This window comes from Nilaparvata lugens, chromosome 8, assembly GCF_014356525.2.
Source record: "Nilaparvata lugens isolate BPH chromosome 8, ASM1435652v1, whole genome shotgun sequence".
Classification (NCBI taxonomy): Eukaryota; Metazoa; Arthropoda; class Insecta; order Hemiptera; family Delphacidae; genus Nilaparvata; species Nilaparvata lugens.
The window spans coordinates 18071471-18092778 of record NC_052511.1 but is presented as its reverse complement, the minus strand read 5'-3'; the positions used below and the strand labels follow the sequence as shown (position 1 = coordinate 18092778).

Sequence of the window (21308 nt, the reverse complement as noted above, 5' to 3'; positions counted from 1 at the left end):
ACCTCATCTTCATTCCTCCTCCTCCTCCTCCTCCTCCTCCTCCTCCTCCTCCTCCTCCTCCTCCTCCTCCTCCTCCTCCTCCTTCTCATCCTCCTCCTCCTCCCCTCACCTGTTTTTATTTTTTCTATTTCATTCTCATCCTACTAATATTATTTCATATTCCCTTATTCTCCTTCTTATACATCTCCTCTTTCTTGTCTTTCCTCTCCTTTTCCTCTGTCTCTTCCACCCTTTCTTCTCCTTCCCCCCTTCTCACCCATCTATTCCATCTTTTCCTCATCCTCACTCCTCTTCCTCCTTCTCCCCTTCTCGTCCTTCGTACTACTTCCATTGCTTCTTCCCCTTTTCCATTCTCCATCTTTTTTTCATCTCTTCATCATCACCTCCTTTTTTTCTTCTTTCACTTTATTCTCCATTCTCCTTCTCTTCCTCTTTCTTCTCCTTCATCTCCTTCTTTTCCTACTACTGCTTCTCCTTTGTCCCCCTTCTTCTACTCCACCACCTCTATCCATCTCATCCTTATTCTATCTTCTTTCCTTCTTCTGCTCCACCTCCTCTATCCATCTCATCCTTATTCTATCTTCTTTTCTCCACAACCCATCTCCTTCTTCCAGTTCATCTTCCACTTCCTCAACAGTTGAATATGCATATACATTCCTTAAGCGGGCGCTTCTCAGCTCTTGTCTTGCCTTATCCGTCTCTAAAGGGAGTCAGATTGCAGACTCATATCAAACGATGCCCAATCAAATGGCTGCTAATGGTCTCTCTGCTAGCCTCCGACGTGAGACCATTGATAGACGTAAATAACTCGCGCAACTATTTACTCAGCCCAATTGAAGAATGTGGCTTCTTGCTGGCTGTTGATGGAGCTGCTCTGAACTCTGAGGTGTCTGAATGTATTTGACCTTACGTCTGTAGAGCTAATGATTGTATACTTGTGACAATGACCAATGTCTATTGTAAATCAAATGGTAATAAATATATTATTTATTTATTTATTTAATGGCGAAATTTTCGTTTGGAATTAACTTCCTCTCCTTTGGATAACGTGTAACAACCAATTGGGACGTTTAAGCCAGATAACCTGGATACATGAAGATGATCTTGAGAAGAAAAATCTTGTCTACAGATTTATTGTAAGGGCTTATTGTTGACAAGATAATATGATATACGGTTGGTTCTATTGAAGGACTTGAGCCATGTACAAAGCATGAGACGTTTAATAATGAAAATACATAAATGATTGAAGAGATTCTATATTTATAATATAATAATATCTTATATTATTAGATCATGGCTCGGTGTTGACGGTTGGTTGCATTGAAGGAATATTGAGCCATGTACAAGGCTTGAAACGTTTAATGATAAAAACACTTAAATAGTTGAAGAGATTCTATATATATATTTTATAAAATACATATTACTAGATAATGTCATTTGGAATCAGATTAGCAATATCATCTCCCTTACAGTAGACTACCTATCTTGTGAATGAATACAATACTATGAATAAATGTTATGAAATGATAGTAGAGTTGAATGGACTAGTGAATAACACAATATCAATCAGAATCTTTAAGCTTGCTCTGAACATCCATTTTGATTGTAGGCTCTATTGAATGAATACATAACTGTTTTATTTTATGTATCCTATTTGAAATACAGTGGCTACCAATTCAATTTCCATGGACCAATATACGTGAAGGACCTATCTATCTCCTTCGCTATTTCCCCTGATCTATTACTATTGTAGGACTAGAGTATTATGATTGAATAACTTCTATCATGAGAACTACTGCTACTGAAACTGAGAAAATCCCATAGGAATACTCATCCTACCATTGCAAACGACCTCTCAAATTATTATTCTAACAATGTCCTAGTTAAAAAAGGATTAAAACATTTGTTGTTGATTATAGAAGCTGATTGAATACTATCTAGATCACTACTTAACACCTATAATATCCTTGGTTCTATTGAAGGACTTGAGCCATGTACAAAGCATGAGACGTTTAATAATGAAAATACATAAATGATTGAAGAGATTCTATATTTATAATATAATGATATACATATTATTAGATCATGGCTCGTTTTTGACGGTTGGTTGCATTGAAGGAATATTGAGCCATGTACAAGGCTTGAAATGTTTAATGATAAAAACACTTAAATAGTTGAAGAGATTCTTTATATATATTTTATAAAATACATATTACTAGATAATGCCATTTGGAATCAGATTAGCAATATCGTCTCGCTTACAGTACCTATATTGTGAATGAATAAAATACTATGAATGAATTATGAAATGATAGTAGAGTTGAATGAACTAATAAAGAACACAATATCAGAATCTTTAAGCTTGCTCTCAACGTCTATTTTGATTTTAGGCTCTATTGAATGAATAAATAACTGTTTTATTTCATGGATCCTATTTGAAATACAGTGGCTACCAATTCAATTTCCATGGACCAATATACGTGAAGGACCTATCTATCTCCTTCGCTATTTTCTCTGATCTATTACTATTGTAGGACTAGAATATTATTATTGAATAACTTCTACCATGAGAACTACTGCTATTGAAACTGAGGAAATCCCATAGGAATTCTCATCCTACCATTGCAAACGATCTCTCAAATTATTATTCTAACATTGTCCCAGTTAAAACAAGATTAGAACATTTGTTGTTGATTATAGAAGCTGATTGAATACTATCTAGATCACAACTTAAGACCTATAATATCCTTTGTTCTTTTCACTGTTGATCTTTCCTCAAATTATCTCCAAATATTGAAAATTTCCCAAAACAAATTCGTATCTTACTTATATACTATCCATGTATAGTATATGATAATAATATGTCCATAGTTCTATGCTCTTCATCATTTCTCCGACTCTTGTAATAAAGATCATAGTTCTCCATAGTTCTCCATATACGATAATGGTGCTTGAATGAGGATTTTTCAATTTATGTTCACACAATTTTCTGATTATGAGACTCGCCAAGAGGCTCTAGAGCTCTAGAGTATAAAATCACTCCAAGGTGCAGCCCCAAGTTCTTCACTATGATATTAACCAACAAATATTTCATCTTATCATTCCTATCTGACTACAATAACTACTATCTTACTCACATATTTTTTTCGAATTTCCTATCACTGTCCACTTTTACTATTTTTTTGTAATATGTTTATTGATTTTCCTTCCACTGTTCAACTTTTATACTTATTTCATAATATTTACAGTTCTGATTATCGCACTCAAAGTAGAAACGTTAGCAAGTATTCAAGAGGCCTGAATACGTCTGGTCAACTGTATTTATGGCACTTTGTCCCCTTGGTGATCTGATCGACGCTGGCCAGGAAAACTCTGTAGTTGATCTCGTCATCATTCACGGCATCGATGAAGAAGTTCTGAAGTCTGGAGCTCACCAGGATCAGAACATCGTTGACTATTTTCACACCCGACAGAAACTGGAGTCTCACATCATCCTGGAACAATGAGGAATATTTTTCATTCATTTATTCATAGGAGCGAATATTATAATTTTAAAATATAGTAACTATCATCATTATTCATTTTAAATTAGCAGGTAACCCGTGCTCTGCAAGGAAAGATTCCTGTTTTTCTACCAGCTTATATCAGCTTTTCTCTCAGCTAGGGTCTGATTGAAAACTTGACAAACTGGAAGCTTGACCTACTGAAATCTGAAGAATTTAAAATAGGCCTCTAACCATCCTCTGTAAATTAAGAATCTATATGCAAAATTTCAAGGTAATCAGTCCAGTAGTTCAGACGTGTTGATGCGTCATTCGTTAATTTCCTATTCCGTACGTGTACAAGCAAATTCTCTCTTTCATTATTATAAATGATTCCTTATTATTTCCAAATATCATTTCCATTGGAAATTATGGCAAATTCTCTCTTTTATTATTATAAATGATTCCTTATTATTTCCAAATATCATTTCCATTGGAAATTATGGCAAATTCTCTCTTTTATTATTATAAATGATTCCTTATTATTTCCAAATATCATTTTCATTGGAAATGATGGCAATCTCAGTTTAGGAGCAAATATAAGGTAGCTTTCAAGCAGAGGGGATATAACAATCTATTAGATAGGATTTGTAGTCTAGTAATACTGTGATAGGATCATAGTTCCAATAGTAATAGGATTTTTAGTTTTTAGTCTCTATTTTTCTATGCTTCCAGCTTGAGAATGTTGAATCGTAGATGAGGTATAGCATAATGCTACCGTTTGTCCATGGTTGAATCAGAGAAAACTCCTATAATTTAATAATTTATATAATTATAATTATATAATTATAATAATAATTTATATATTTAATAATTTAATAATTTAATAATTCAATATTTTATATAATTTAAACATTTAATTCTGTGGTTGAAATGTAGTGCATGCATTTGAAACATACTGTTCCACTTTTCGCCACAAGAGTGCGCCACCATTAAAGTTTATGCATTACATTCAACACTCTCAAGCTTGAAGCTACCTTTGCCGCTCCATTATGTTTGCACACTTTTTTTATCACAATTTAAAGATCTTATAGATGGATAATATTTGAATAAACCTGATTGTATTTGAAATTCTGATATTTTTGATCATGTGCTCCCATGATCAAGGACAACTCCGTGGAAGATATTGAATCTACAATACTGTAATTGAAATATTTATAAATATAAATCAATCCGTCAGAGAAGTATTTAACGAATTTTTAATTCAAACTTTGAAGGGGTTTGTCAGTGGATATTGGAATGATTGTAGTTTTTCTCTGATTCCGAAGATTTGTTCTTTAAATAACAATCATTTGAACTGTGCATTTCTTCAATTTGTGACACTTCACTAACAAATATCGGGGCACCGAGCTTCGCTCGTTAATTTTATTTATTGATAAACAGAACTCATTTCTCTAAAATGATCGTGTTCATATTTTACAGCTGGCTATACGTCAACTTATAAATTTCGGGGATGCGATATTTTGATTATTCACAGAATCACTCGCTCACTTTTTACTATCCACAGACGACGAAAGTCTCAGCTGTTTCAGCCAAGGATGAATTACCCTTTTAATGTCGTTCAGCGAGTTTTTCCAAGGATGAGACCTAGTGCAATCGAATTTTTATATCATAAACCTACTATGTTCCAAATTTTGTGAAAATCGTTAGAGCCGTTTTCGAGATCCGTTGAACATAAATAACCTCAATTAGAATAACCAGCAGGCAACAGTAAAGAAGACCGGGAAAATCAAATTGAAATTGTTCAAAGTTCTAATATATGACTAGATTATTGTAAAGATAATTGAAACAATGGAAGGAAACATTTTATAACAAATAAAAAACGTATAACGTATAACGTAACCAGATATAAAAATAACCAGATATTGATATACAGAAATTGCTCGCTTAATATAATAGGATTATGGTATTTCGTAGTGAATATAAAAGTTTTTTGATGCTTTAGAATTATCACTTCTGATTTGTTACTAATCCTTCTTTTATTTTTGTTTCAGGTGTATAAACCGTCAATTACAGGAAAAAGGAATACACATGACCAAAATCCAGATTACCTTCCAATTCGTAATAGAATGAACCTGATTCCATGACGCAGGATGACTTTTTATGGAAGTCAGAAATAAATGGAAGCTTACAGTGCTGCAGACAGGTGAGTGATGAACAGTTCACTGAATGATATCTGATGACTGTCATGAACACCAGTCTTGCATATAATCAAGTGCTAATTTCATCATGCATAATAAGTAATGACCACACATCAAGCTGTGAGAGCATGTTGAATGTTAAATACCAACCACTCTAATACACTAATTAATTGAAATTCTCAACTGACACTGACATGATATTGATCTATTCTGTGAGCATTCAGCAAATAAACAGCCAAACATTTGTGTATCTGATCAATGTACTTGTGATAAATTGAGCCCATTTGTACTGATGTACAGCAACATTAACTTGTTTTGAGCTTGTCCTTTTAAGAGAGGAGGTGGAAAATAATGACTGGGTGTTGAACTATTCAGGGTTGTTTGCGAAGTGAAAGCTTAAAGTGAATTTAATCAGAATGGTAATTCGATCACAAAATGAACCAAATGAAACTTAATATGGATTCAATCCAGTCTGAATTAATAGTCCGTTTAAACTGTCATTGTGCAAACGGCACTTGGTCCCGGTTGCACAAAAATCTCTCAAATTATAATCATGATTAAAAGCCACGAGATCCAATTAGAGAAGGATCTTCCAAGAAGAAAGCTTCTCTGATCGATTCTCGTGGTATTTAATCGCAGTTGAAATTGAACTTTGTGCAACCAAGCATAAGTACTAGTGTCTATTTAGTTAACTTACTGTGTGTTGGACTATTCAGTGTGAGTCTATTCAGTTTGGCATTGTACAGGATGTTAACAAAATATTTCTTTTGATAGTGATATCTCGTAAAACTGGGTTATTGAAATGAGTCTCTGGCAGATGTCTTGAATAGGATAAATAATGCTCCTTGAAGTTTAAGTCACTTCTATAGATATGGATAATAAAGTGCCCCAATAATACCACAAATAAATATGAATGTAACGATACACTAATCATAATTAAAAAAAATTATGGAAATTCTCCTGCCAATCTCTGAAACTTTTATTTTCTCTAAAAATTGGCATAACCAAAATGAATTATTTTACTATTGGATACTCCAATTTAGTTTAAAAACTGAGACAAAATAACATTATTCAAACAATATGATCTATAAAAGGATAGAATTGACTTATATACACGTACGGGATAGGAAATTCACAAATGACGCATCATCATGTCTGAACTACTGGACTGATATACTTGAAATTTTGCATATACAAATTTTGTATATTCTCAATTCACCGTGGATAAATGGTTATAGGCCTATTATAGGATGATTATAGGCCTATTTAAATTTTTAAGATTTCAGTAGGTCAAGTTTTCAGTATGTCAAACCTTTAACTGAACCCTTGCGGAGCACGGGTCACCTGCTAGTTCGTAATATTTATTGGCATAGTCATCAATTCTTTAGATCATGATTCACTGCAGCAGTATCATTCATAAGCAAAGATATAATGAATCAATGCAGTAAAAAATGGCTGGACAAATACACATATTTTATCGCCCACTTTGAAAGAGATGACAATAGAAGCTGTGATTCATTTGGCAACAAGCTGATGACGGATGAGACAACAGACAAGTAGATGATATGGAATTCAATAATAACGTGCCAACTTCTCCGCAATAGAATTTCTGGTCATAGTTGACAAACAAGACTTTGAAAGTCTATATGCTCCCATTCCATTGTTTCAGATCTGATTCTATGTAGGAGAAAATTTATACAATAATAATCATAGCTTTATTCGACTCATGAGTACTGCGTTGATCGAATTGAATTTGATAATGCATAATTTATTATTGCATTGTATTTGATACTTGCAGTATTCGCTAAACAAACACTAATCAAAAGAACGGTTCAATCTGCCTGAATGTATTTGCTGTTCTTAACCTCTCTAATAAATAATGTCTAACATATAAATGAACCCTAGAATGATATAATTATGCTTGAATTTCGTTAGAATAATTTTCAGAGGACACGATCTCTGTTTTAATTCTTAAACTTAAGAATTTCACTATCAGCTATGAAATAATTATCAATTTTACACTACCCAGATGTAACACTACTAAGATGTGGATAAATAACAAACATTTGATGGATTTTAGTCATTATTTTACCCATAATCAACAACTTCTCATATTCAATGGTAACTGTAGGAAAAATTCAATGTGAAATACGTGCGCAAAGTTCCTCTGCTGCACTCAGTAACCATTCCGCCCTCGCCTATGGCTCGTGTGTAAACGTTTCTTTCGGTGCAGCAAACTGTCACTTTGCGCACTAGTTGCACTATTAACTATTATGCCATTGTTTTGCTCCCTACTCTCTATTGTTCAATGCTCTTATACCCAAATTCCCCTACCTTTTCCAGCTTCTTGAGGTTCTGCGTCCTAAATGAATCTTCTTAAAATTCCCAAGTCGCTCTATGTCCTTTACCCTATTCTCTATTCTTAAATGTTTCAATACAAAATCACTCTACTTTTTTCAGCGTCTTAAAGTTTTCCGTGCTGAATAGACCTTCTTCAAGCTCCAACATCTTGAAACTCAGTGTATTACCTATTGTTTGCGGCTCATTTCCTATTCGACTATATTATCACTGAAACCCAATTCTTTCTCGAGCTTCTCAACTTATATCCTATATCCTATAGTTGTGTGTCCTATTCTTTAGGGTTGTGTGGCAGAGAGACCAGGAGTCCTAATTCCGCCCTAATAAAAGCAACATAATCAATCAATTATCTATCATATTATATCTTGAACCCTATTTCTCTACCTGTTCGAGTTTCTTGAAGTTCTGCGTCCTGAACTGAGTGTTCCGGTTCCAGCAGGCTAGCGCGTTCTCGGAGAGCAGACCGAAAATGAGCGAACCGTGCCTGGTCATGGCTTCTGCGGCCGACTGCGACGGACGTGTGCCAGACGACAGGTAGAAGTACTGCTTGGCCGAGTCCAGGTAGCCCTGACAGACTCTGGTTGCGTAGCACGCTTGCCTGCACGTATGACTCCTTGCGACTCGCCAAACTGTGGAAGAACACTGTTCTGTCGCCATGGTACTGGGGTCCTGCAAGCATCATGTGAGTGATGAGTTTGATATTTTTTTGTCATAGTTATCCAATTTCAGCTGTTTTACATGCATGAAATCAAGCCGGTAAACAGCTGATTGTAGAACAAATAAACATATGATTCTCATTACAACATGCTATACTGTGAGAAAATCATATGTTTTCTGGAGTATGTTTCCTAGTTCCGAAATAGGAACAGCAAAACTGGTGCAAAAAACCGCCTTTTAGCGCTCCAGGTGCAAGTTTCGTCAACTACAATCAAGAAATATTCCTGATTCGGAATTTGTAAACTGGGTTATATTTATAGAATGCATGTAATAACTTCAGCACAAGCAGGTAATGTTTTCTATTTTCCAATATTTTTTTTTAGATTATTATGACAAAAAAAGTGTACGTTACTTGGACGTGAATGTCTCTTGCAGGGTTTGAATGAAATTCTAGTCTCGGCTAACGCCTTGCCTATAGTGAGGTCCACGTTATAATGGCAGTGGATCAAGATAGGAGAATAGCGATGCCGATTCTCTGCATCAATTAATTATATTTCTACACTGTCAAAAACATAATTGGCATCGTTGTGGACCTAGTAAAGGATAGTACCACCGGCTTTGTCGAATGATAGACAAGGATAGCAAAACCAAAGTTGATCAAATACTGTCATTATAACGTGGACCTCACTATAGAAACATCATTCTTGCCCTGCAAAACGACCCTTCCCGTCCATGTGATGTAAAATACTATTTTTTCATATTGCCAGATTTTATAGAGTAATTGCTGTGATTTTAATATTTTCTCATATTGACAAATTTTGTAAGTAATGACTGTGCCAGTTCCCCTATACGGAAGAGAATCGTGGAAAGTAGAGTGCAGGTGGCTGAAATGCGGTTATCAAGGTCTGGCAATAACCAAAATCATACAATGTTTTTATGGTCTCTTGACAGCTACGCTACTCTGAAGTACGTCTTCTGAAGACGTAGCCATCCTACCTCCCAACATTGGAAGCTACGCTACGCTGATGTGAACGGGTCAGATACGTAGCTTGGATTCAACATTGGGAGGTAGGGCGTATTTTATAGCGTAGCTAAGTGTGAAGAGACCCTTACGGCGGACAAAAGGTTGTGATCAAAAATACAACATCAGAAACGAGGATATCCGGTCAGAGCTTAAAATCTTTTATAAACTTATAAAATAACATTATTTTATATTAAAAACTTTTCAAAAAAGGGTACTATAATGTTATTTTTATAAATAAAAATAAATAGCCATGAATACATACATTTTAAGAAGATACTCTCATAAATCATATAAGGGAAGGTTTACCAGCGACGATGTTTTTGAAAGATCACATTGAGAGAATGACACCAGGAAGGATTCCACTAGAAAATCTGTTAAATAATCGAAGGGAGAGAAGAGATGTCGGAAGACCATGAAAGAGATGGCAATGAAAAACATTACACTTAATCTATATCGTAGTCAAATAATCGTAAAAATTTGTTAATAAACATTAATTAATTGGATTCTTCAACCCTGAGTACATTTACTATTTTTCCTTGACAAATTCTCCAATCCAACTTGACTCGACTTATGGCCTTCTAGTCTTTCAGTATCAAGATTCCCAGGATTACTACTCATCAAACATTCACTTTTAAATTATTTTGAACAACAACTTCAATCCAACTTTTTTGATTGCCGGATTCTCCATTTTTGCTTTTTTTCTTTCTTCCTCCCCTTGTGGCTTTCTCAGTCTTGTATTGTAGAATTTCATTAACAAGATTCCCAGGACTTACTCATCAAACTTTCCCTTTTGAAATATTTTGAGTAACAATCTCAATCCCACTTTTTCTGATTGTCGGATTGTTGGATTCTCCATTTTTTCTTTTTTTCTTTCTTCTTTTGCTTCCTTATTTTTATAAAATTGTGGTACAAATTGCACTCACCTATCGCCATCCCGAGAATTCCATCCATGAAATCAAAGTTGACGCCAGCGATCTGGAACGTGCCATCCTCAGGGAATGGGAACATGTACTTGTTCTTGAACTGCCAGAATTTGCCGGTTGCTAATTCGAACACGACGATCTGGAAGCCTGTAGTGTCGGCCACATAGGCGTAGCTATTCTTGCAGTCTCCTGCTCTATTATCCACCACAATCGTGATCAGAAGGGAGATCTGGTCCACCAGCAAATCGTTCGGTACTTCGTATTTCCCTGGAATCATTATTCAAAGGTATCAATATAAATGAATAATGAATAATGAATTTATTGTCAAATACAATAAATATTTTTACAAAAAAATCATTAAAATACAATAGTTTTTGGTGTGACTGGAAAAAGAAGCCTTGAGCTCCAGCCACGAGTTCTAAAAATAAGTAAGTAAGTTCTAAAATAATAAATTAAGTTCTAAATATTATTTAATATTTCTCATATTTACTCAAGAAAAAATAATATTCTGGTGATTTCATTTATGTGTAAAACTAAACAAGCTCTCACTACCCTCTTCATGTTTTATTGCGACGAAATGTGATTATGATTCACACTGTGAACTCTATGGCGTTACGTAGCTACTCATACTCCGTACACAATTACTTTTGACTTGGGGGAATATGCGGCGCGGAGAAATGGAGGGAGATCACTTAATTACAGTGATGAATAGAGTCATAGGTAGAAGCGCAGTTGCCAATTTGTCGATTACACTTAATCGAATGAATGCTTCCAGAGAGGAAACATCTGTATGTGTATCATTGGCAGCTGAACACTCATTGGGAATTAGAGAACGCTGGCCTGCTCAAAACGGTGACATCGCGCCGCTGTATCCCTACCTTTCTCTACTGCGCATGCCCCTCCAAGTCAAAAGTAATTTTGTATGGAGTATAGTTTAGAGTCCACTGGTTTCACATAATCCAATTATGTTATCTTTGATATAAGATTATTTGGGTTTAGTAGCAACAGAAATTGACCAAACTCTTAAAGAATCATAATCATAATTTATAATTATTTTGTACTAATAGTGTTGCTTATGTTGATGAAGAGACTTAAACGATTATAACCTGAATCCCTCTTCATATTATCTTTGGAAGTCCAATTTTTGGTGGGCAACTTGGGTGGACTAACCCCTAGAATGAAATATGAGGAATAACATAATGACGATTGGCGGCAACATATTTGAAACTACGATCAGACTACTGTATATGTGTAGCCTATATATAATTGTTTTCAGAGTACTTTTTCCGTTGTTTAAATTGTGAAATCCGATGATTTTTCTAAAAGTCGTCAAAACAGCTGTTCTACAGATGAAATATCTAAGCTTTGTATTCTTTTTATAGACTGCTTTACCTACCTACCCATGCACGAGAAGGAGGTTACAAAGTCCATTTCTCAAGGATGGGGTGGACCCCCCATTAGTTTCTCAGAAAGGAGACTCATGCCAGTTGATAGAGCTGATAAATAACTATACAGAGTATGAATTTGAAATGAATCAGTCGAGTCATTTTTGAGAGAAACGTGAAAAACATGGTTTTTTAGTAATTAGCCGCCATTTTTCTCAAGAATATTACGCAGCTCCTGCAATTTTCCCAGAAATGAGACTCATGTCAGTTGAAAGGGCTTGAAAATAGCTATACATGGTATAAATTTGAAGAAAAACGTTAGAGCCGTTTTTGAGAAAATCGTGAAAAACATGGTTTGTTAGTAATTATCCGCCATTTTTCTCAAGAATATTACGGAACTCCTTCAATTTTCTCAGAAATGAGACTCATGTTAGTTGATAGGGCTTATGAATAGCCATCCATGGTATAAATTTGAAGAAAATCGTTAGAGCTGTTTTCGAGAAAACCGTGAAAAACATGTTTTTTTAGTGATTATCCGCCATTCTTCTCAATAATATTACGGAGCTCCTGGGATTTTCCCAGAAATGAGACTCATGTCAGTTGATAGGGCTTAGCTATCCATGGTATGAATTTGAAGAAAATCGTTGGAGCCGTTTTCGAGAAAACCGTGAAAAACATGGTTTTTTAGTAATTATCCGCCATTTTTTCCGCCATCTTGGATTGAATTTCTTATTGTCGGATCCTCATGGTATAAGGACCTTCAGTTTGAAATTTCAAGTCAATCGGTTAATTGGGAGTTATGGTGTTCACAGACATACACACATACACACATACACAGACCAACACCCAAAAATCATGTTTTTGGACTCAGGGGACCTTTAAACGTATAGAAAACTTGAAATTAGGGTACCTTAATATTTTGGATAGCAATACTTTCCTTACCTATGGTAATAGGGCAAGAAAAGTAAAAACAGGCTATTGCCCAAAACTTCTTCAATTTCCTAATCTAGTTTCAAATTGTCCTAGTATTATACATAGGTTATGTATATTTTAATTTCTACACCAAATCACAATCAGAAAATATAAAACAAACAATTTTAAATTTGGATAGATTGATGATAAAACTTTCGTTAAAACATGAAACAAACTTCAAATTTACAAAATAAAGAATAGAACCACTTAAATTTTGAGCTTGACAATATCACGGTATTTATTATTCAAAATAAAATAATATGTGTAGAACTAAACATTTTCTCACTACCCTCTTTATGTTTATTGCCACAAAATGTTCAAGCTAACAGCCTAGTGCCACAAATGTTTGGGACTATCCTCCGTACAAAATTACTTTTTACTTGGAGGAATAAGCGGCGCAGAGAAATTGAGGAAGATCAGCCAATTAAGGCTGTGCAAAGGCAAAAAATAAGCTTTCTACTGGTCATATTTTTTTATAGTTTTTTGATGTGTATATCATCAAGCTATCAAAATAAAAACGTTTTCTTAGGAAAACATTTTTTCCCCAATCATTACTTTTTGAGATATGAGCGAATTTTAAATGTTCTGTCTCAAAAATTTGAACTTTAGGCACTAAGTTCAAATTTTTGAGACAGAACATTTAGAATTCGGTAAGAAATAAATTCATGAGATCTAGTGGATGAATTCTTCATGGTAATGATGATTGAATAAAACAAAAATTTCCTGAAAATATAATCATTTTTGATAAAGTTATTCAATTTACCAAAAATAACCTTTTTTGAATTATTTTTGGTCATTTTTAGTAAATTGAATAACTTTCTCAAAAATTAATATTTTCAAAACATTTTTGTTCTATTAAATCAACAATACCATGAATAATTCATCCTCTTAATCTCATGGATTTATCTCTTACCGAATTTGAAATGTTCTGTCCAAAAAAATTGAAATTTAGGCGCTCATAGTCTATCTCAAAAAGCAATGATCGGAAAAAATGTTTTTCTGAGAAAACTTTTTATTTGATAGCTTGATAATATAGAAATCGAAAACTTTGAAATATATCACCAGTATAAAGTTAATTTTCAGCCTTTACACAGCCTTAAATTGATGAATAGAGTCATAGGTAGAAGCGCAGTTGCCAAATTGTCGATTAGACTCAGTCGACTGAATGCTTCCAGAGAGGAAACATCCGTATGCGTATCATGGGCAGCTGAACACTCATTGAATATTAGAGAACGCTGGCCTGTTCAGACCGGTAAACATCGCGCCGCTGTATCCCTACCTTTCTCTACTGTGCATGCCCCTCCAAGTCAAAAGTAATTTTGTATGGAATATAGTTTAGAGTCCACTGGTTTTTCACATGATCCAATTATGTTATCTTTGATATCTTCTATATATATATATATATATATATATATATATATATATATATATATATATATATATATATATATATATATATATATAAGCGAAATGGCACTCACTCACCGACTGACTGACTGACTCACTCACTCACTCACTCACTCGCAGTAGTAAAAATTTTCCGGACCAAAAACGTTCAAATTTGGTAGGTATGTTCAGTTGGCCCTTTAGAGGCGCACTAAGAACGGATTTGGAAGAAATCCAAATATACGCCCAAAATCTGCGTTTTTAGCATTTTCTCAGCTTACCGAGAACAAATGAACAGAAAATGTTCAAATTCAGTATAGAAGCTCAGCTAGGGTGTAATAATGTTGTGTTAGAAGGTATTTGCAGTAACGTCAACGATACGCCCAAAATCAGCGTTTTTCCAGCGTTTTTTTGCTTTTTCTCAGATTTATCGAGAAAAAATGTACAGAAATTGTTTAAATTTAGTACAGAATCTCAGCTAGGGTGTAATAATGTTGTGTTAGTAGGAATTCGCAATAACGACTAAGATACACCCAAAATTAGCGTTTTCCAGAGTTTTTTTTTTTGCTTTTTCTCAGATTTATCGAGAACAAATGAACAGAAATTGTTTAAATTTAGTTCAGAAGCTCAGCTAGGGTGTAATAATGTTGTGTTAGAAGGAATTTGCAATAACGTCAAAGATACGCCAAAATTAGCGTTTTTCCAGCGGTTTTTTTCGTATTATGAGAAGCTTTATCGAGAACAAATGAACAGAAAATGTTCAAATTTACTACAGAAGCTCAGCTGGGGTATGATAATGTTGTGTTAGAAGGAATTTGAAATAATGCCAAATATACGCCCAAAATCAGCGTTTTTCCAACGTTTTTCTCAGTACTTTGACTTTCTGATGGAATGAAGCATTCTCAAATGAAAAATGCAAGCTAGCCCGCTGATCTCATTTTTGGACGAACCAGTCGGGGGTCCAGGGGGCGGAGCCCCCTGGCTAGACGGATATGGCGAGCGAAGCGAGCCTGACGGCTAGTAAGATATAAGATTATTTGGGTTGAGTAGCAGCAGCAATTGACCAAACCTTTTAAAAAATTTGGTACTAATAGTGTTGCTTATATTGATGAAGAGACTAAAACGATTATAACCTGAATCCCTCTTCATATTATCTTTGGAAGTCCAATTTTTCGTGGGCAACTTGGTTGGACTAACACCTAGAATGAAATATGAAGTATACCATGTATTGAAATATTGTGCTCATATTTCAGAGCTGAAACAAATATAGTTTGTTGAGGAAAACATTACGTGCATCCCATTATTTCCTTATTCCACATCCTGAAAATTTATTATCAGTTTGTAGTCTAGAGCTTTTTCAAATGCAGCTAGTGACCAGAATACGATAACGATATTTATATAATAATAAGTCTTTAGGTCTTATCAATTTCCTTCCAACCTGCAATACCGTTTGGAACGTTTTCCTCATTATTAATCGCAAGTGAAACGGAGGTAGAGTTTTAAATGCCATTTTATGTGGTTCCCCTTCCTCATATTATTATTTTTATCTTTCCAATATGAATTTTATTCTTTGTATGTGAGCTTGATACTGAATTGGCTTAATTGCCTTATCATCTCTTATCTGATGATTTCATGAATGGAAACGTTTTTTATCATAATTCATCCCTTCATCATCACCTAGGCGCTTAACTTGTAGAAAGTTGCCTCTGTAAATAAAGAAATCGTTGGTCGGCCTGATCAATTCATCTGTAGCTTCATCCAGTTTTGCTGCGCCTGGTTGTGGGTTTGAATCCCGTCCAGTGCATGGGTATTTGATCATCCCATCCCATTACCCAGATTCATTGTCTGATAAATCTTGGATCTTAACACATGAATGAGTGGTCACCCAAAGCAGGTAGCACAAACAGTTTCTGAATCGTTCTAAGCGGCCGGTATTTCATCGAGATTTTCCAAGATTCCTAGATCCTGCAGAGTTTGAGTTAGAGATCCTACTCTAGTCTTTAAATTTATTTTATTTTAAGAGAAGTGCACTCCAATAGGGCTTATGCCTAGGTGTGCTCATATTTATTTTGCTTTATGTTTTTGTCATCTAAGGCAAAACATATAATTTTCATTAGTATTTTTTTTGTATATTTAGATGGTATAATGTTTTGTAATAATATTATGATGTGCGGAATAAATTATTTTTTGAATTGAATTGAAATTGAAATTCTTTGGTACCTGTTAATCAAAGTGTAATTTCATACGTCAACTGAGTTCAGTTTAGAGTTATTGAGAGTCCTCTAGAGTTTAGTTCTTGTTAATCAAAGTGGAATTTCATACGGGAACTGAAGGGTTTCAGATCATTTATAGCTGGTGTTACTCACCAATTCGTTTATCTGTATTTAGATCATAAATCAATATTTTAGGTTGACATAGTTTTCTGCTTTGTGCAGTTGCCGAATCCACTATTCCAGTGTCAATCACCCATAAACGACCGTATTCATCAACCTGAAATACAAGTTCAAAATAAATAAGGTTTTTTAGAACATCGCATCAAGAGCGTCAATCAAAATAATATTTCAATAATTTTGATTGACGCTCTTGATGCGATGTTCTAAAAAACCTTATTTATTTTGAACTTGTATTTCAGGTTGATGAATACGATCGTTTATGGGTGATTGACACCGGAATAGTGGATTCGGCAACTGCACAGAGCAGAAAACTATGTCAACCTAAAATATTAATTTATGATCTAAATACCGATAAACGAATTGGTGAGTAACACCAGCTATAAATGATCTGAAACCCTTCAGTTCCCGTATGAAATTCCACTTTGATTAACAAGAACTAAACTCTAGAGGACTCTCAATAACTCTAAACTGAACTCAGTTGACGTATGAATTACACTTTGATTAACAGGTACCAAAGAATTTCAATTCAATTCAATTCAAAAAATAATTTATTCCGCACATCATAATATTATTACAAAACATTATACCATCTAAAAATACAAAAAAATACTAATGAAAATTATATGTTTTGCCTTAGATGACAAAAACATGAAGCAAAATAAATATGAGCACACCTAGGCATAAGCCCTATTGGAGTGCACTTCTCTTAAAATAAAATAAATTTAAAGACTAGAGTAGGATCTCTAACTCAAACTCTGCAGGATCTAGGAATCTTGGAAAATCTCGATGAAATACCGGCCGCTTAGAACGATTCAGAAACTGTTTGTGCTACCTGCTTTGGGTGACCACTCATTCATGTGTTAAGATCCAAGATTTATCAGACAATGAATCTGGGTAATGGGATGGGATGATCAAATACCCATGCACTGGACGGGATTCAAACCCACAACCAGGCGCAGCAAAACTGGATGAAGCTACAGATGAATTTATCAGGCCGACCAGCGATTTCTTTATTTACAAAGGCAACGTTCTACAAGTTAAGCCTAGGTGATGATGAAGGGATGAATTATGATACAAACGTTTCCATTCATGATGATTTCATGAATGGAGATAAGAGATGATAAGGCAATTAAGCCAATTCAGTATCAAGCTCACTTACAAAGAATAAAATTCATATTGTTACGATAAAAATAAGGAAGGGGAACCACAAAATGACATTTAAAGTTGACCTCCGTTTCACTTGCGATTAATGATGAGGAAATCCTGGAACGTTTTCCTCATCATTAATCGCAAGTGAAACGGAGGTCAACTTTAAATGTCATTTTGTGGTTCCCCTTCCTTATTTTTATCGTAACAATATGAATTTTATTCTTTGTATTGAGCTTGATACTGAATTGGCTTAATTGCCTTATCATCTCTTATCTCCATTCATGAAATCATCATGAATGGAAACGTTTGTATCATAATTCATCCCTTCATCATCACCTAGGCTTAACTTGTAGAACGTTGCCTTTGTAAATAAAGAAATCGCTGGTCGGCCTGATAAATTCATCTGTAGCTTCATCCAGTTTTGCTGCGCCTGGTTGTGGGTTTGAATCCCGTCCAGTGCATGGGTATTTGATCATCCCATCCCATTACCCAGATTCATTGTCTGATAAATCTTGGATCTTAACACATGAATGAGTGGTCACCCAAAGCAGGTAGCACAAACAGTTTCTGAATCGTTCTAAGCGGCCGGTATTTCATCGAGATTTTCCAAGATTCCTAGATCCTGCAGAGTTTGAGTTAGAGATCCTACTCTAGTCTTTAAATTTATTTTATTTTAAGAGAAGTGCACTCCAATAGGGTTTCTGTCTTGGTGTCGTCACGAATACCTTTTCAGTTTTTGTTCGCGCATCTATAAAAAAACAAAATTGATAATAATATCAGGTCATGAATGTTACAGGAGTTATTATTTAACTGTACAAGCTGGATCAGTTTCAAATTGTTTTGTCAAGATTCCAATGATTTTGAAAATTTTATTTGCTCATTTTATCAGTTCATTCAGATCTCTGAACGGAAGATTAGGATGATTTCCTCTATTGTGAGATTCTTCAACAATACCTGATCTAAAAAAACAATAATTCTAAAGAAAAAATCCCAAACAATATAAAGTAAACCTTGAGTAGGCCTATAAAGTAAACGTTGAGCAGAAAGCCATTTTGCAACCTTTCAATTGTTATATTTATATTGATGTAGATTGATGAATTGAATGAATTGATGATTTGATTTTATATTGATGTAGGTTGAATCATTATCACAATATAGAATACTCTGCCAGGAAGTTCCCTAGAATTCAATGTACGAAATCCTCATTGTATTTTTTACTCTTCATTCTCACTTTCCATTACGAACTGCTTGATAAATATCATCACTCTTCAATACTCAAATTACAACATTGCGACGAGCAGTCTGATTTCTATGATTTCTATTATATTTCTATCAGCTTCTACTCCATTTATGGATCCATTTTCAACACTTCAAGTGATCTCAAAATGTTCATTTTCAAGTGTTGAAAATGGGCATGGCGACCGAATACGCCAATAAATGTGAGTAGAAGCTAGTAGCTTTCAATCATGAGTGCTATGTCGTAATTTAAGTATTTTCTTATATTATGGAATTGTATTTATTTCGATGGAATTCTAAGCTGAGAAGGTTCAATAGGTTATAACGTTGTACCTAAACTTTTACTGCTGATTCAGTTAATTTTTCCTCCCACTCTAAGACATACTCATGGAACCGATTGGCCTCTTTCACACGATAGGAGACGTGCAACTTGAACACTGAACAGTGTTCTCGTTTTTTTGTCGAAGTACATTGAGTCAAATCGTGTCTTTCACATGGTGACTCCTATCCAGGAACCTCGTTTTGTCACGTCTTTTCCCCTCGAGGCAAGCAGAGGCAAGATCTAACAACTACGCCGCCGTTTCCACAAAGTATGACTCATCACTTTTTTCTCAAAGTCTAACTTCCTTAAAAATATAGATAGAAGATTTCTGATTTCGGATTTGGATTCAGCGACCCCAAATTCTTTAAAGCGTAAGTCCCGTTTTCGAAAATATCCGAAAACAAGGAAGTTATGGCTGTTTTTAATAAAGCTTTCTATTATCATATAATTATACGGTAAAAACGAACAGGTACTGTACTATACAGTGCGTAAGTACTCTAGCTATTATAATACAACTTACACTGTATTCGTGTAGGAAATTTGGTAGGTTATTTATCTTGATTTCTGGAAATACCCCAAAATAAGGGAGTAAGATAACTTTGAAAAACCAAAGTTTTCCTGCCGATTGAAGAAACATTAAAAATTAGTCTAAGACATATTATGTCTTAGAATAAAAACGTGTAACAAATATCAGATCACTATTCAAGCTATCAAGCTTTTCATAAATTTCATAAGTTTGTGTCGACGGTATATGACATAAAAGGCAAATGCTCGCGCTTAGTCCATAGTTCTACGACTGAGGAATGAGGATTTAGGTCAGCAACTAAAATCGACAAGCCATGATTGTCAATCTTACTCATGATACAAAGCTTTGTACTATGATACATGGTTTTCATTCCGTATCATTCTTTAATAAAAATAAAACAAGATTCCGGTTTCAAAAGCATCAAAGTCGCCAGGCTGGTCTGAGCTATTCATGACTTTTTTTCAGTAAGCATTATCAACTCAGCAGTTCTAATACACAGACATCACTACTTGGAATGCCATGACATTTTCTATTCTTTCAATTCCTATTATTACCATAGATCGATTCAGATCAGCACAATGTTTATACTGTATGTTCATAATAGATTTTTCTGATTGGAAAAAGAAATAGTCAATAATTGCTGAGAATTTAAAGTGATATTCAACGATTTGAACCTGATAAATTGGATTGTTGAATGACAATTGAAATTCAGTGAATTTTACTGTACAACATTCCTTTTCCTCCTATTTTATTGGGTCATGAGTGGAGATGATTTATGATTTCATATTTGGATTCATCTTTTCATAGTTCAATATTTTTTTGGAAAACTAGAACTTTTAAAAATTAAAAATGTTTATGTATAAACTTCTCAGGTGTTCAAAAACTTCTTAAAACCTTTGCCTGTCCCTTTGTGAGGCAGGAGTATTATTATCTTAGTATGTACTATATAACCATATGATAATGGAAAGCTATATTTAAAACAGCTATAACTCCCTTGTTTTCGGGTATTTTTGAAAATGGGACTTACGCTTTAAAGAATTTGGGGTCGCTGAATCCAAATCCGAAATCAGAAATCTTCTATCTATATTTTTAAGGAAGTTAGACTTTGAGAAAAAGTGATGAGTCATAGGTTTGAGCAAACGTCGGCATAGTTGTTAGATCTGTCGGCTTATTCGTAAGATCCCCATGTGAAAGTACAGGAGAGCTGCAAAATATGAAATATGATCTTCTGTAATATGATATTCCAGGAGCGAGGTCTCTGCCGTGTGAAACTGGCCGAAGAACAGATTATTGT

At 34.5% G+C, this 21308-nt stretch overlaps 2 protein-coding genes across 8 annotated transcripts in view; both read right to left on the bottom strand.

The window, feature by feature from the left end:
• Nucleotides 1–2033: 2033 nt before the first annotated feature.
• LOC111062051 (protein yellow) lies at nt 2034–17872 on the bottom strand. The gene is given in 6 exon segments (XM_039435081.1): nt 2034–3494; nt 8426–8612; nt 8614–8710; nt 10646–10912; nt 16755–16878; nt 17861–17872. Coding segments are annotated over 6 exon segments (870 nt in total). The 3' UTR covers nt 2034–3311.
• Nucleotides 17873–18488: 616 nt separating this feature from the next.
• The window catches only part of LOC120352647, a 56291-nt gene continuing 53471 nt past the window's right edge, over nt 18489–21308 (bottom strand). For all 7 annotated transcript variants that reach the window (XM_039434145.1, XM_039434140.1, XM_039434143.1 and 4 more), the window contains exon 3: nt 18489–18678. In XM_039434145.1, coding sequence (XP_039290079.1) covers nt 18599–18678 — 80 coding nt within the window. In that variant the 3' untranslated portion in view covers nt 18489–18598. The remainder of the gene's footprint in view (nt 18679–21308) is intronic.